This window comes from Xenopus laevis, chromosome 9_10S (assembly GCF_017654675.1).
Source record: "Xenopus laevis strain J_2021 chromosome 9_10S, Xenopus_laevis_v10.1, whole genome shotgun sequence".
Lineage (NCBI taxonomy): Eukaryota > Metazoa > Chordata > Amphibia > Anura > Pipidae > Xenopus > Xenopus laevis.
The window spans coordinates 45,026,622-45,041,431 of record NC_054388.1 but is presented as its reverse complement, the minus strand read 5'-3'; the positions used below and the strand labels follow the sequence as shown (position 1 = coordinate 45,041,431).

At 40.2% G+C, this 14,810-nt stretch overlaps 2 protein-coding genes across 2 annotated transcripts in view; one reads left to right on the top strand and one right to left on the bottom strand.

Annotated features, from left to right (window-relative positions):
• The window catches only part of ntn1.L (netrin 1 L homeolog), a 130,861-nt gene that overhangs the window by 12,318 nt on the left and 103,733 nt on the right, over nt 1–14,810 (top strand). The window contains exon 3 of the mRNA XM_018238584.2: nt 8,573–8,677. The gene's annotated coding sequence lies outside the window, so the exon portion shown is untranslated. The remainder of the gene's footprint in view (nt 1–8,572; nt 8,678–14,810) is intronic.
• LOC108702854 (phosphoinositide 3-kinase regulatory subunit 6-like) lies at nt 172–11,386 on the bottom strand. Its single transcript, XM_041577969.1, is given in 16 exon segments — nt 172–270; nt 834–944; nt 1,129–1,248; nt 1,960–2,059; nt 2,238–2,634; nt 2,941–2,955; nt 3,789–3,872; nt 5,245–5,392; nt 5,777–5,960; nt 7,211–7,280; nt 7,573–7,705; nt 8,146–8,214; nt 9,073–9,110; nt 9,113–9,163; nt 9,753–9,839; nt 10,080–11,386. Coding segments are annotated over 16 exon segments (1,719 nt in total). The 5' UTR covers nt 10,093–11,386.

The window sequence follows — 14,810 nt, the reverse complement described above, 5'->3', positions numbered from 1 at the left end:
TCACAATTTCCCCGGGCCTGTGCAGTTTTCTGCCAACAGTAGCACCGGCCCAGGGTAAGAGAGAAGTGATTAGAATCCTTGGGGTGTGCCCTAACATTTGCCACTTCCCATCGATTGGACCATTTCATCTCCTTTAAGGATGAAATGACTTTGAGCACTGCTAGTCCACTCTTACTTACCTTTGCTACTGGGACAGTCCTGCAGCTCTACCTTCAGCTCTGTGAGAAACACATCTTCCCCTGGCTCTAGGCTGGTGTCTCTGAAGAAGATCTAGGAACAATTTTCTGTTGTTAGCAATTAAATATCACAGTGCAGGGGAGATGACACCTCCTATATAAGGAGGACCATGGCCTTTCTGTTGTGTTTTACATAGAATATAGCAAATAAATTCTTGTCCTGATCACATTTGTATACACTTGCCTGCCTGGGCTTTGTTCTTGAAATTTTATATGGCATAAACACCTAAAAGGGCACTATGCATGCCCTAGCCTGACGTTTTATTAGAGAAACCCATAACTGGGCAGCAATCCTCTTATCTAAGATGCCTTGTAGGGAGGATACCCATTAGAAAAGCCTCTCGAATGTATGACTTATTTGTTAATGAATCTTAAATTAAAATATCCTTCCTACCTAGATTTTTTTTTAAAGTAACATTCCACCTGTAGCCAGTAGATGTCAGCAATGGATAAGAAAGGAAATTGCTGGAGTTCTGTTATACTGTGTGTTTTTGTTTAAATTTGTAATATCCCCCAGATAGTTAGTTAGTTTTTGTTATCTTTATTCAGACTTCAGGAACAATCCCAATAATTAAATGTGAAATCAAACAGACCAACCTTGACTCTGTAAATCTGGAAGTAGACGGGCTGGATTCCAAACCTCAGATAGTAGGATGTCACGTCTAGGATGAAAGGGTCTGACGTGGAATCACTGGTGGGACAGGGTGACTGCAACCATCAAAAATTTCCGGTTATTCCATAGGGCTTTATCATCGTCATCATAGTGTGCACTTTTTAAAGGCTACATCTATCAATGAGATTTTGGGATATTTATTGCATTTTCTTGTGTCTTTTATAAACCTAAACCTTTCGGGAAGGGAATAAATCAGCGTAGAAGAAGTTATTTCCTTACCATGACCGAGAGCTTGGGGATCATGTCGCACAGAGTGTTGATGTTTCCCTCATACCATGGATCCACACGGCCTAGGTATGTGCTTATTTCACAGGCCTTGTTCAAAGTAGGGGGGTCCTCCTGCAAAATATCACAGGAGGTTTAACTTTTACTATTTACTTAAAGACTTAAACCTTTGCGTTAACTTTTACTATGATGCAGAAAGTGATATTCTGAGACAATTATCAGTTGGCTTTCATTTTTTATTATTTATGGTTTTTGAGTTCTTTAGCTTTTTAATCAGCAGCTCTCCAGTTTGCAATTTCATTTGTGATTGCTAGGGTCCCAATTATCCTAGCAACCATGCATTGATTTTAATAATAGTCTGGAATATGAATAGGAGAGGACCTAAATATAAAAATGAGTAATAAATAGTAGCAATGACAATTCATTTAAAACCTTACTTAGCATTTGTTTAAGATGGGGTCAGTGACCTCCATTTTAAAGCTGGAAAGAGGCAGTAGAAGAATTCAAAAAAGTAAAAAATAGAAACCCCTTTAACCTGCACAGGGGCACTAACACACCTCTGTACTGGCTGCAGTTACAGCTGCAAATGAACCCTTGTACAATTGCCATACAAGTAGCCCTGCTACATACCTTGTTTCAGTAGTTAGTCAAGACTTACTGGGATAGTAGATTGAATTAAATTGTCTTCTTAGCCTTAGCCTCAGCTACTCTGTGACCGTGCATCCTACTTCATTTTAAATTTTTATGACTGGTAATACTATACAAAGTGCTTTAGACGAGGCAAACAATATGGCAGCATCTACCCTCATATACAAAGGTACTGGCCTTGTCAGATGAGCTGTCCGTCATTTCGCTGCGGACTGGAATACAGTAAAACTGCAAGTTGGCTTTCAGTGTCCGGTGGGGCCTCCTTGCTTCTCTTTTCCTAGAATGATTGAATGAGCCATGAGTCTTGTTTCACCCAACCTATCCCGGGTTAGCAATGCTATGCTTCCCCCTCCATTATTGGACATATTTTGTGGTATATATGGTTGTGCTTCATATTATTGATATAGGTCTAGTAATGGAGTTTCTTGTGTCTTTCCACAGATGCAAAACCTTACCTATAGGAGTAATAGGCCTTAGCCAACTTGCCAAGCACCCTGTCGTCCCCTAATATAATAATCCGAGCGGTGGGAAGTTTCTCCGGCTCTGCTGGGACCTCAGTGCTCTGCCCTGAGAGCCTCTGAAGGGTCCCGATACGACTGCCCTTTGGTGCCTTTGTCAGATTATGAAGAAGCGCTGCAGAGTCCAAATCTGGACCTTTCTTCTTGATGCATGGCTTCCTCTGTAGCTTGGCTGACTCTTTCTCTTCCGCCCTGGGCATGTCCCTCTCTATCCCGCTGTCATTGGACCACACAGATATCCGGTTCTGCTTAGTGTTCTCCTCATCCACAGCAAGCTCTGGGATCTGGAAGGAGTTAAACTCTCCGTCAGTGTTCTGTGTCTCTTTGGTTAGAACAGTGATCCCCAACCAGTAGCTCGTGAGCAACATGTTGCTCTCCAACCCCTTGGATGTTTCTCCCAGTGGCCTCAAAGCAGGTGCTTATTTTTTAATTTCAGGCTTGTTTTGGTTGTTTAAAAATCAGGTGCTCTGCCAAACAGAGCCTCAATGTAGGTTGACAATCCACATAGGGGCTACCAAAGCCAATCAAAGCACTTATTTGGCACCCCAAGAACATTTTTCATGCCACTGTTGCTCCCCAACTCTTTGTACTTCTGAATGTTGCTCACAGATTCAAAAGGTTGGGGATCCCTGGGTTAGAAGGACCAGCTCCTTCCCTGGAACACAAACATAGTCCTGTAATGCTTACTGTGACAATGCAGTATGTACCAAGATAAGGTGGCATTTATGCAGGAATGGGTGGGTATGTTAAACAAACAGTTTGTGTGAGGGATTACAGATGTGTATAATGGGTTTACCCATATTTATTCAGTTATACCTTGTGATATGCAAAGTGTAAATTTGTGGGGACAGTTTTCATCCTTGGGTTTTCCAGTGCCATCTATTACCTCCCCAGCAAAGCATAAAGGAATATAGTAGGTTCTTCCAAAAAATGCCCCTTGTTTGATATTATGATTGTTAAAAAAATATCCTTGTCATGTCAAAATGGATATCTATCTACAAATTCTACATGTTTAGTTTGAACTTCCAACAACTGAAAAATATTGGCATTCGCCTTCAAGCTGGGGGCTGCAGGGTGGGTATTTATTAGCTCTGAACATCTAGATCAGCGGTGCCCAAAAGATAGATTAGGATCTACCAGTAGACCTTTAGCTTGTGAGCAGTAGCTCTCGAGACACTGTCAACAAAACAGCTCACCCTCCTGTTTCATGCTTTTCATTCAGATTTTTATTATGTCAAGGTTACCTACAAAATAGTGGTTTGTTAAATATTACAATATACATTTTCCCATAAATCAATATTTAAATTTTCTGTGGAACAGATTGCTAACAATGGTTTTATGGATGTAGATAATAAAGGGACAACATCACTAAAAGTAGACCTCTCATAATGCCTACATCTTCTTTGGACTAAGTTCTGGCTGCATTCTAGTAAATCACCAGTGGGTGGCAGGGCAGTTAAGCAATTGGCATTGCACGAGCCGACTTACATAGCTGGTCTTCATCGGTCCACAGGTGCACCCTAATGTCCGGACTGGGGAAAGGGATCACCTGCAGTTTGGAAACTGGCACTTCTGCAGAAGAAATATTTGGTGCTTTTAGTTCCTTGTTCCTGATATTCTCCCAACCAGTGGCTCATGATCAACATGTTGCTCTTTAAATTTGCACCTGTTGTTATCAGGTTCGATTTGTGGTCCAAAATTGAGAAAAAACATGGCTGTAACAGTCACTGTCCTATAGTTTTATGAAATGGTAAATGAGAAGTCACCATCTAACTGGCATAGTTAGGGCCCATAATCCACTGCTTCTGGCTTCCCTAGTGGGTAGCCAGCCCCACAATATGAGCTTGCACTTGGACTTTGCAGTTAAAGGGCAACTATCGCGAAAATGGAAATTTAATATAAGCTTCCTCATACTGGAATAATAAACATTGTAAATACAATCAATTAAAAATTTGCCATTATTTCTGAAATAATCAAGTTTATGTTCACTATTCCTCTGTCAGCATCTGTTTCTCTTCATTTTCTCTTCATGCAGCAGTTGGGTGTCAGGCATTGACAGTTAGATCCAATATATCTTATAGGGGGGCTTCCTTTCCTAGCAGATGTATTAGAGCTCACTCATATAACTGATTCCAGTACAAACAATATCTAACAAAATAACTGCCTTTTGCACAAATTCTGCATGTAGATTTCTGTTGATTTTAATAGATTGAGCTCTAATACATCTTCTATGCAAAAGGAGCCCCCCTGATATATTGAATCTAACTGTAGACAGAATGAAGAAAAACAGATGCTGATAGAGGAATAGTGAAGATAAACTTGATTATTTCGGAAACAGTACAGATTTTTTAACTGATTTTATATATATATAATACACAAAAGCCATGGATATCCTGTAAATTATATCCTTATAAACGGTGAGTTCTGATGTCATCAGTTATAAACGGTGAGTTCTGATGTCATTTCTGTCACATGACTCACTGAAACTTGTGTATTATAATAAATAAAGTACCCCCAGTTGTAAAATATGAGGATATTAGAAGTTACCTCGGAGTTTCATGACCTGTATAAAAACACTCGGCCTTCGGCCTCGTACTTTTATATGGTCATGAAACTCCTCGGTAACTTATAATATCCTTATATTTTACAAGAGGGGGTACTTTATTCACTATATATATATATATATATATATATATATATATATATATATATATATATATAGAAAGTTTCTTATTTCAGTATGATGAAGCTTATTTTAAATTGTCATTTTCGCAATAGTTCTCCTTTAAGTATGACAGATGATATCACTTCAACTTTGTGCTTGAATATGACTGATGGCTTGCCCTGTCTGAAGAACAGTCCATATTACCCCACCCTTTCTTAACCAGGAATGAATCTCTGCATAGCTGATATTCGATGAAACGCACACACACTTGATTTGCACCTTCCTCCGATGAGCCGACCATCTTTCCATATATCTCTTGCAGTTTCTGACAGTGTTTCTGCCTGCCGATCCCATTCTCCCTTGCGCTGTGTTCCACTGCCGACAGCACTTTCTGGAACTAGAGCTCTACCTCTTCTGGGGGTTGGTCCTGCTCAAGATATTATTAATTGAGAAACCAAATACAAACCAGAATCAGGAGGGTCTTAAATATGGTTAATGCTCCCCTCCCTCCAAAAAAGTCCTTACTGCACTATATCAGTAAAGATGTGTTTTATTTATGAGGGTAGATTTTCCGGTTATGTAAAGAGTTTATCTCTATTAAAGCTTTAACGTAGAGTTTATTAGCCCTTTAAATTCGTGTAAACATATATATCTCAGCAGATAGCATTAATGGCTACTTCACTTCTGCTGACTAATTTAGTCCATTTAACTAAGGTCGAAAAGTAATTTCCCAAAACCTAGAAACTGCTTTCCCGTTTCCATTTATTATGTTCTATTAGCACATTCAGCAACAATCCATGTAATCTCTTACCTTTAGCACCTGCTGCAGTAGCCGGATGTTGCAGTCTTTCCCCAGTGCAGCCTGAATGCTGTTGGTGATCACATAGGACATGCAATTTACTGGTGTCTGTGATATCTGGGTGGCCTGGGTCTCACACAGGAGGGTGTTGCACACGGCCTCTGAAATTATAATTGGGTCCAGGAACAGCAGAACCCTGAACAACAGAGATCTCATGTTCAACACCTCTGAAATATTAGGCTCTGTTAGAGTCACCCAGCTACTACCAAATCCCCACATACTGTTATTGACTGCTGATCATCTGAATTGTATCTGCTTTCTTTACAGGCACAAATCTGTCTTATCTAGTGCCAATATAATTTAATATGCAGCAGTCTCCACTTGACTTGTATTCACCAATGTTGATACATCCAAGGTCAGGCTGCTGCAGATGAAATGATATCAATCTGTCTAAAACCTTCTTATTCCTTCTATTTACTTCTGCCTCAAAACCAAGAGCCTGTGTTTCTCTTTTGTATCGCTTTCCTCCATACTGTGCATATGGGTCTAGCCTACTGAGTGATATATGCTTCTGACTTGTATCTGCTTCCTTCATGTAGAATCCAGTAGTCTGACTTTCTGACTTCTTTTTGCTTGCTTTACTCCAAATCCAGTAGTCTGGCTTTCTGACTTGTACCTACTACCTCTACTTCTAATACATTAGGCAGGCCTTCTAATTATCTACTTTCTCTACTTCAGAGCCAGTAGTCCAGCCTTCTGACTTGTATCTACTTCCTGTACCTCAAATCCAGTTGCCTGCCCTCCTGACTTGTATCTGTTTCCTCTACCTCAAATCCAGGAGTCTGAACTTCTGACTTCTCTACTTGCTATATTTCAAATCCTGTAGTTTGGCCTTCTGATTTATGTTCCTCCCATGACAAACACAACACTATGGCTTTGGCTCATTGACTGGTGTCCCCAGTAATGACTGTATGCTTCCCATTCATGCATTTATGTTGTGGAATAAACATAGTATATTGCAACAGTTTGAAAAGGGAAAAACAGTATTTTTTAAGGCTGTGTATGTTATAAATCAAGGTTCTGTTACTGGGGTGGAACTGTAATACACACACACTGCCAAAAATCCCAGGCTTCTGTTTTTGCTAAACTGGATATTCCTGTTGCAATATATTTGTCAGTAATAGGAATACTTTGGGGTATATTTATAAAAGAGTGAAGTAAGAGACCACCACAATCCACTAGAGGGAAATTTCGCCACTCTCCATTCATTTCTTTAGCTTTTTTAAAAACATATTTATCAAAGGGTGAACTTTTACTTTCAATAAACTCTTTTACAAACCCTGCAGATATGAATGGAGAATGGCAAAATTTCACGCTAGTGGACTGTGGTGACCTCTAACTTCACTTCTTCTTAAATATACCCCTTTGTATCCCAAAAACACTCACTTGTCCTGGTGCTGGAGTGCATCCTGCTTAAGGTTTTGCTCCATAGTAACCAATTTTTGGTAAGAGAAACCTAAATTTAAAAAAAAAAAAAAAGCATTTACAAACTGAAGAGCCTTGCTTTTGAGATCTCAAACGATCGAGTTCTTTTAAGCACCTATAATAAAAACCTACAATTGTTTAGTTATATATGTTTTTTCTGCCTCCCTACAACCGAAACTAGCTGATTGCTGCGGCCAGTGACCCCCTCACCAGGGAAGCACAAAATTAGCCAATTAAATTCAAAACCCTTTTAATTATTTCCAGTCTGCAATTCAGTTCCTTTTCAGTTCAGGGGTCACTAAGACTAGCAACCATATGCATACCTGGGACTTTCTTTTCCGTCTGTAATCTGTTGGCATAAGCCAGTCCGATTGTACAGTAGGGTTTGGGAAGCGTCAGGATCTTCTTACAGAATACGTATACCCTCTCATACAGCTCATCCGAGATATACGCAGCCTAAAACAGCACATGAAAATAGTTGCTCTCCAGAAATTGAAAAAGCCACAATGTCTAATTACAGGGCTCTATTTGTATATAAATCTGGGCATGCATGCATAATTCTATGGTTGCCAAATATGCAGATCTTTACATGATTTCTCCTGTAGGAGTGTGGCGGTGTCTCCCAAAAATAGCAGAGATCTCTTTTAAGCCAGAAAGAAGATTTCTGGCACATCTTTTTTTTTTTCAATTTTAAAAGGTGATACTGCTCTTTTAAGATTTTACAACTGTTACTGAACCTTGCACTAAACTATGGTGAATGCTTGTTCTGGAAATGCACAGTCTAACATTCACCTGAAGAGCCTGAAATCTGCTTAATTGTTACAGAGCATAGGGGAAGAATAGGCATTATGTTATAGTCTCATCATCCCCGAGTAGTTAAAAATGCACATATGTACCTTAGTGATGGCGTACATCAGAGTGTGCAACAGCGGTATGATGTAATGTAGGTTGTCAGTGCTCTCAGCCTGTCAAAAGAAAATAGTGGTGATGTTCTATTGTTCTCTGATTCTGGCTGATATCTCCAGCCTATTGTGATCAGCTGCATAACGCAGTCTTGGCAGTTCCAGAGCTGCTGTGCTGGGCACTATGATAGGCTTATTACTGTTTGGTCACTGTATTAAAGGGGATCACGGAGACCCACTCTGAACAACACAGGTCTCCAACACTCACTTTCTATTCATTCCTATGGGATTTTTATACAGTATATGGTAGAACATATCAAACTGATCTATTGAAGTGCCCAGTGTTCAAGATATGGATGTGATTTCTAAACAGACATTGCAAGTGGAAATCTAATTTGTATGTTCCTGTTTATATCTGCAGATGTACTCGACACAAGGGCACACACAGCAACCCAAAGGGAGCATAGGCCCAGTCAGGAAACCTTTCAACTTAAAAACAACAGTTCAAAATCGACATTCTCTCCAGGTGAGCAGCGTCCTCATCTAAGTGCCTCTTACACTAGTGTAGCTATTAGTTTTCCAGCATTCTTAGCCAGCCATGCGCCTCCCTGTATGTTTCCAGTGTTCTGCTGCAATGGCCAGAGGATTCTGAGAACTGCACTGTGTTTATTATAGGGGAATACCTATGCTGGCATAGTTCTATGGTATGTCTCTGTACAGACTATGAGCAAAGTTAGCGGGCTGTTCCTTATGAATTGTGCTTAGTACAGAGGAATACCTAAATTGCCAACGTTTTATGGTATCTCTTTGTACAGGCTAGGGACTGTTCCTGCTGAATTGTGCTTAGTACAGGTAAATACCTGGTACTGTAGTACTTACAGACTCAATGCAGTTTCTGTCACTGTATATGCATTCTGATACCTTTTCTAGTTCCTTGATTAGAATTCCCACAATTACACTCCACTGGCTGGATTCCTGTCCAGGCTTTTGTGCAACGTCCATCGGAGCATTCCTGCAAGAAACCGCACAATGCAGCACAGTCAGGGATGGCTGGGGTCCCCAGAACATTGCAGAAAAGGATTTGGTAGCCAAGAAAACATCCCTAACAGATTCCAATAAATAACCCCCCTCTCTTCGTCTCACCCATTAAATATTTTCCTGCTGTCAATTTTTATTTTCCATCTTTCATTCCAGATCTTATTCTCTGTCTCCAGTTCTCCAAAGGACTTCTCACTTTACACCTCTCTTTCTCTTAAACCATGTTTCCACTTCCCCTCCCCTTGTCTCTCGCCTGGCCTTCTGATAGTTTCCACTCCAAATATTAATAACAATACATTTTTAAAATTTTATTTTAATGAACCTCTTATTTATGATTAATTAGAATTCACTCAAACATATTTACTAATGGAACTAACATAAGCGCTATGGGATGCAACGCTGGACCTCTGTGCATCAGCCCCATCCCCAAAAAAGTTAAATAATTTAAAATAGAAGAACCACCAGGTGAACTTCACCTTTTAGCTGCTTCACTTCTGTTTCTTCTCTCTCTCTTTATATGATGTGTGTATATAAAAACATATATTTGTTTCCCATTACTGTACCGTGGTTAGAATGTAGTGCCGGATGCTGGCCATCAAGCCCTCTGAGTATTGCTCGTACCTTCTGATGAATCATGTCTGCCTCGGCCTCTGCGGGCCAGAAATACACAGTGTCACATCTTGCCTTTATTTTAAAGGGTCAAGCAAGAGTTTTCACTGGGCAGGGTTACCTTATCAGAGCAATCATGGCTGCTCCAAGTGACATAAATATGCAGAGGAACAAGACCCCCTGCCCCAAACTAACATTGATAAGATTTAAAGTGAATGTGTTCCCTATGAGGTATGGCCCTATTGACTGTCTTCCCAACTGCCACCCCAATCAGAACTTACCAGAATGCTCCATATATGAATCGATGAAGGCATTTATGGAACTGACTCAAAGTAGGCACAATGTCTTAGTTTTCAGCATAGTCTTCAGATGTGGAAGAGTTCATGTCAGCACATTATCTGCACTAAACAAGAGAAAGTCTCTAGTGGTTAGGTTGTTACACCCTCAATTATTTTGTACACTCCAGTGCCAGACCCCTTATAAAAGGCATCCTAGGGCAAAACGATGAAATATTTGTAGTAAACTTTAAAATAGGCTTACGCCATAGACCACAGCTGGATAGGAAACAGAACCGGTTGAGCATTTGGAGACATGCACTAAATGAAGCCTGGCTAGTCCCCATTGTACCGCTTGCTTAGAGAGTCAGCTGCTATGCTCAGCATTCCTTTTGTTTAATTTATGTGGAAGGTTTTTGGTCCAAATGTATCCCGTGGTTCTGTTGGGATGTGTTGCTACTTATCCAGAAATATAATTTGCTTCTATAAGTGTCAGCTGTTTCTGGGAGAGGATCCTATCTAAGGTTATTCACTTGTGAAAGTTGGTTAAAATATTTGATCCTTAACCCACCAAATTGGCTTCCAGCTCCTCAGGGGTATGGTTCCCACTTATAGATAGCCTTCTATTTAATGCATTTCAAAATAAAACAAAGGCAATTATTTTAAGTTTGTAGTATCACCATCTGGCAAGTTGTACCCTAACTGTATAAATCCACACACTCTGCAGTATATGTGCTTCTAATCACTGACCAGCTACCCTGGGCTTGTGCACCCCTAGGAATTAGCTACAAAGAACAGGATGACTTTGCCAATGTCTCTTCTGTCCATGCACCCAACTATTATAATCAAATCTGTACCAGTCTTGTAGGTGCAGCTAAATACATCTGACCTTTTCTGCAGAGAAACAGGAACCCACAGAACTACAACACACAGTCCCGAAAGAACCCATCTCTAAAGCATCAGAGAAAGAGAGAGAATGTAGAGGAAGTGTTTTTTCCTTCTCGGTTAAACAAGCAAATGTGTAGCGCAATCGTCTCTCAGTTCCTGTTTTCTTTTTAGCAAAGAAACTCAGTGTTGCTTGGTCATGAAACAATTACTAAGTTTGGTGGCTTTTATTAATTTTCTTCATATTTTCTCCTTGTAGTCGATTAATGCCCCACCACAGTGCCATCCAAACTGCCTTTTAGCCATAAGGGATGGCAACCTACTGTAGCCCAGCCAGTGGGTTAAAGGTAAAGTAGTTTCTTTTTATAACTCTATTTCCTGCCGATTTGCAAACAAGAATTCCCATAGGGAGGAAGCACACCAAACAATTGGCTTTGCCTTTTTAGAACATTTATTCAGCAGAGTTGGCACAAGCTTTCGGGGAAAGCCGTGCCGTGCCAAGCTTGTGCCAACTCTGCTGAATAAATGTTCTAAAAAGGCAAAGCCAATTGTTTGGTGTGCTTCCTCCCTATGGGAATTCTTGTATGAAAATTGGTCTTGGAAGTAACTGGAGGAGTTGAATGCACCCTAAGGAGAAAAAGCAAGAAAAGTAAGTGGTGTGCCGAAGAAAATGTACCCTGCCGATTTGCAAAACATCCTCCCCACTCCCCTCTCCAAATCATGCCCTTGACCCAATACATCCTTCCTCTGCACCTTCATGTCGCCATGACCCCTAAAATGAATGAACCAGCCAGTAAAACTGATCTGTGCCATTAAAGTCCATTCATCTATTATCATCACCCCAGCAGTCATGTACTCATTTACATTCATTCATTTAATTCCTCTTAAAGTATTGCCATGTAGATGCATTGTGCTTCCCTGCAAACTTGTTTTTCGCCTATAGTGCAAAATATTTTGTGTTGTAAACGTCCTAAATGGAGAAAAGGCCCATGTTCTGCTTCAGGTTTTAAAGACCCTTGATCCAATTTTTATCGAACTATGTCATCTGTGGGTAGATAAGAAACATCTGTTACAGATAGCAAAGCCAACGGAGCAGCCCTTACCTGCAGCTGGCAGTCACATGGCTTCTCAAGTGAGAAACAGAAACCTGTCCCCCCGGGATATAAATAACTCCAGAAGCAACACCTATGAGTGGAAAACATGCGATAGGCACCAAGAGATGCACCAAAACCTTCTAACTCTTCTGCTGATTGTTGCCTTTATATTTGTACCCTGCTGCCAAAGAGTAAACATATATCTGTTTGCAGCAGTACAATATTCACATTCACATTCACATATTCACATGCAATTCACACTCACTAAACATTGGTATTTAAAAAAGTAGACAGGCATACAAAAGGATGAGGCTAATAATGCTGTATTTTACTTATTTACCATCTCAGTCACTGCCATTTAGAAGGGACGATATACCCCCAGTAGCTCCCAATCTTCTGTTATGCTGATTCCCAGCACATGCTCTGGGCTGCTGTCACTTACCTAAGCTTATGCACCCTTATGCAGCCCTATATGTATGTATATAGGATTTACAAAAAAAAAGTTACAAAACAAAAGGCTGATCAGAAATGAACTCAAAGGTGAACAACCCCTTTAACATTTAGTATGATATATTGAGTAATTATTCTGAGACAATTTGCAAATGGTTTTAATTTTTTATTATTTGTGTTTTTTGAGCTATTTAGCTTCTCTTTCAGCAGCTCTCCCGTTTGCAGTTAAAGCAATTTGGTTGCTAGAGTACAAATTACCTTAGTAACACTGAATAGGTGAGGACCTGAATAGAAAGCTAAGCAATAAAAAGCAGCAGAAACAATAAATTTGTATCTTTGCAGAGCATTTATTTTTTAGATTGGGTCAGTGACCCCCATTTGGAAGCAAGAAAGAGACAGAAGAAAAATGCAAATAATTAAAAAACTGTAAAAAAATAAATAATGAAGACCAACTGTAAAGTGGCTTAGAATTGGTCATTCTGTAACATTCTAAAAGTTAATTAAAGGTGAACTACACCTTTTAATTCAGATTTTTATTACATGGCAGCTCAGTAATTAGTGCAGTCTACATCAGTATTTTATAATCTGCTTCTTGATTATTTCTGATGACCTCTAAGCTTAGATTCCCACTAGCAGCCGAGAGCACACTGAGCACGTGCAGTGCCACTGACAAAAGGATCTTAACAAGATCTACTATGGGTAGTTTCTGGTGGTAACTTTGAAGGCCTGGTCATTACTGCTATAGGGCTGCTGAACAGTGATGTGCAGGTCGATAAAAACCTGACCTGTGCCTTGCCCGGACCAGCGCACCCCTGATCCACGCCCGCACCCGACTTCTGGCTTCCTTTTATAAACCCGAACAGCCGGCAGTGTGAGGTGCGACCCACAAATGGGGCAACAAGATTGGCCCGAACCCGCCCAAACGCGGGTATCGGGCCGACCCACACTTCACTACTGCTGAACTTCTCGACTGGTACAGTAAGTTCAGTATATAAAATACAGCATCTCTAGCCATTAATTTTTCCTTTAACAATTTGTTTATTAGAATGCCTAATTCTTTAATCAAAACAGCTTTGCCTCATGTCTTTTATTCCCACGCTTCTTCCTATTAAAGTTGTAGTATTTCTGGTCAGCTGATCTCTGACTCGGCACAGAGACCATCACGAAATGGAGGTTCAAGGCATCAGTAAAAGTACTATATTTACTTAAATATATATCAGTTTGGTAAGATTATTTAATATGCCACTCAATTAGATATAAACTATCTGTTGCTCAAGTATTAATTTTGGAGGTTTAGTTTTCCTTTAAGTGTAGAGGTTGGACAGAATGGCAATATGAATATTGATCAAGAAAGTACTTCAAGTGAGCAATAAGGCAGGATAGAGATGGAATTATTGAGTGCATAGCATTAGTATATAGAGTAATGAGAGGCTGAAGGACATGACAGCAAGATGAACGGAAAATGGTTGGTGAGCATATCTGGAAAAAATATGGAGAACTGAAGCGGAAGTGAGTATATACCCAATACAGTAGGCACCTCTAGCCATAGAATGGAGGCAAGTAGGCATGCGAAAGGGCAAGGCGTCTATGAGCTGCCAGTAACTTGTCCAGGAGAAGAGTAGGGTATTGAGACTCAGCAGGAAAGAAACAAATAGGAGAATGTAGTGGAGCATTTCAGTATCCAGTTTGAAAGGAAGGTACTGTAAGGATGGAAACGGTGAAACGAGAGAGAAAAGAGCAAGGTTGGAGTTTTGAGTGGATGCTCCCAGGTGCTACTAAGGTAGGATGTTTTAAAACACAGACTATACCATTTATGTATAGGAAATAGGTGGATGATAACAAGAAATTGCCTTGTGTGATGACACCAGAGAGTGGTCCGAAGCAGAACTACCCAATAGTGGGAATGAAATGTGCTGAGCCAAAGGGATGTGTGAATCTGGCTTGACTCACATGGATCTGTATAATGAGAGGGTTGTCTCCATTTAGCAGCTGAATAAAGGGCCTTTTCTAGGCACTGGAGAAACAGGAACACAGAATGGTTTTGTGCCAGTGACAGGCTGTACGCTGCTCTGCATGAAGCACCCAAGGGGGTTCAGTGTCTCTTGTCTACCTGACCTAAAGTGAACATTGGGCTGCTATGTAAATGTGAAGGGCTAGACCCTATGCATGTCTAGTAGCAAGATCCATTGGTAGCCTTAACTAAAAAACAAAAGTAAAGAGATCCTAGCTTGATAGATTGCTAGCTCTTAGAGGCAAACTTCTACTATATTAGCCTACAGACAATATTCTATAAAAGTGTTTAACACTA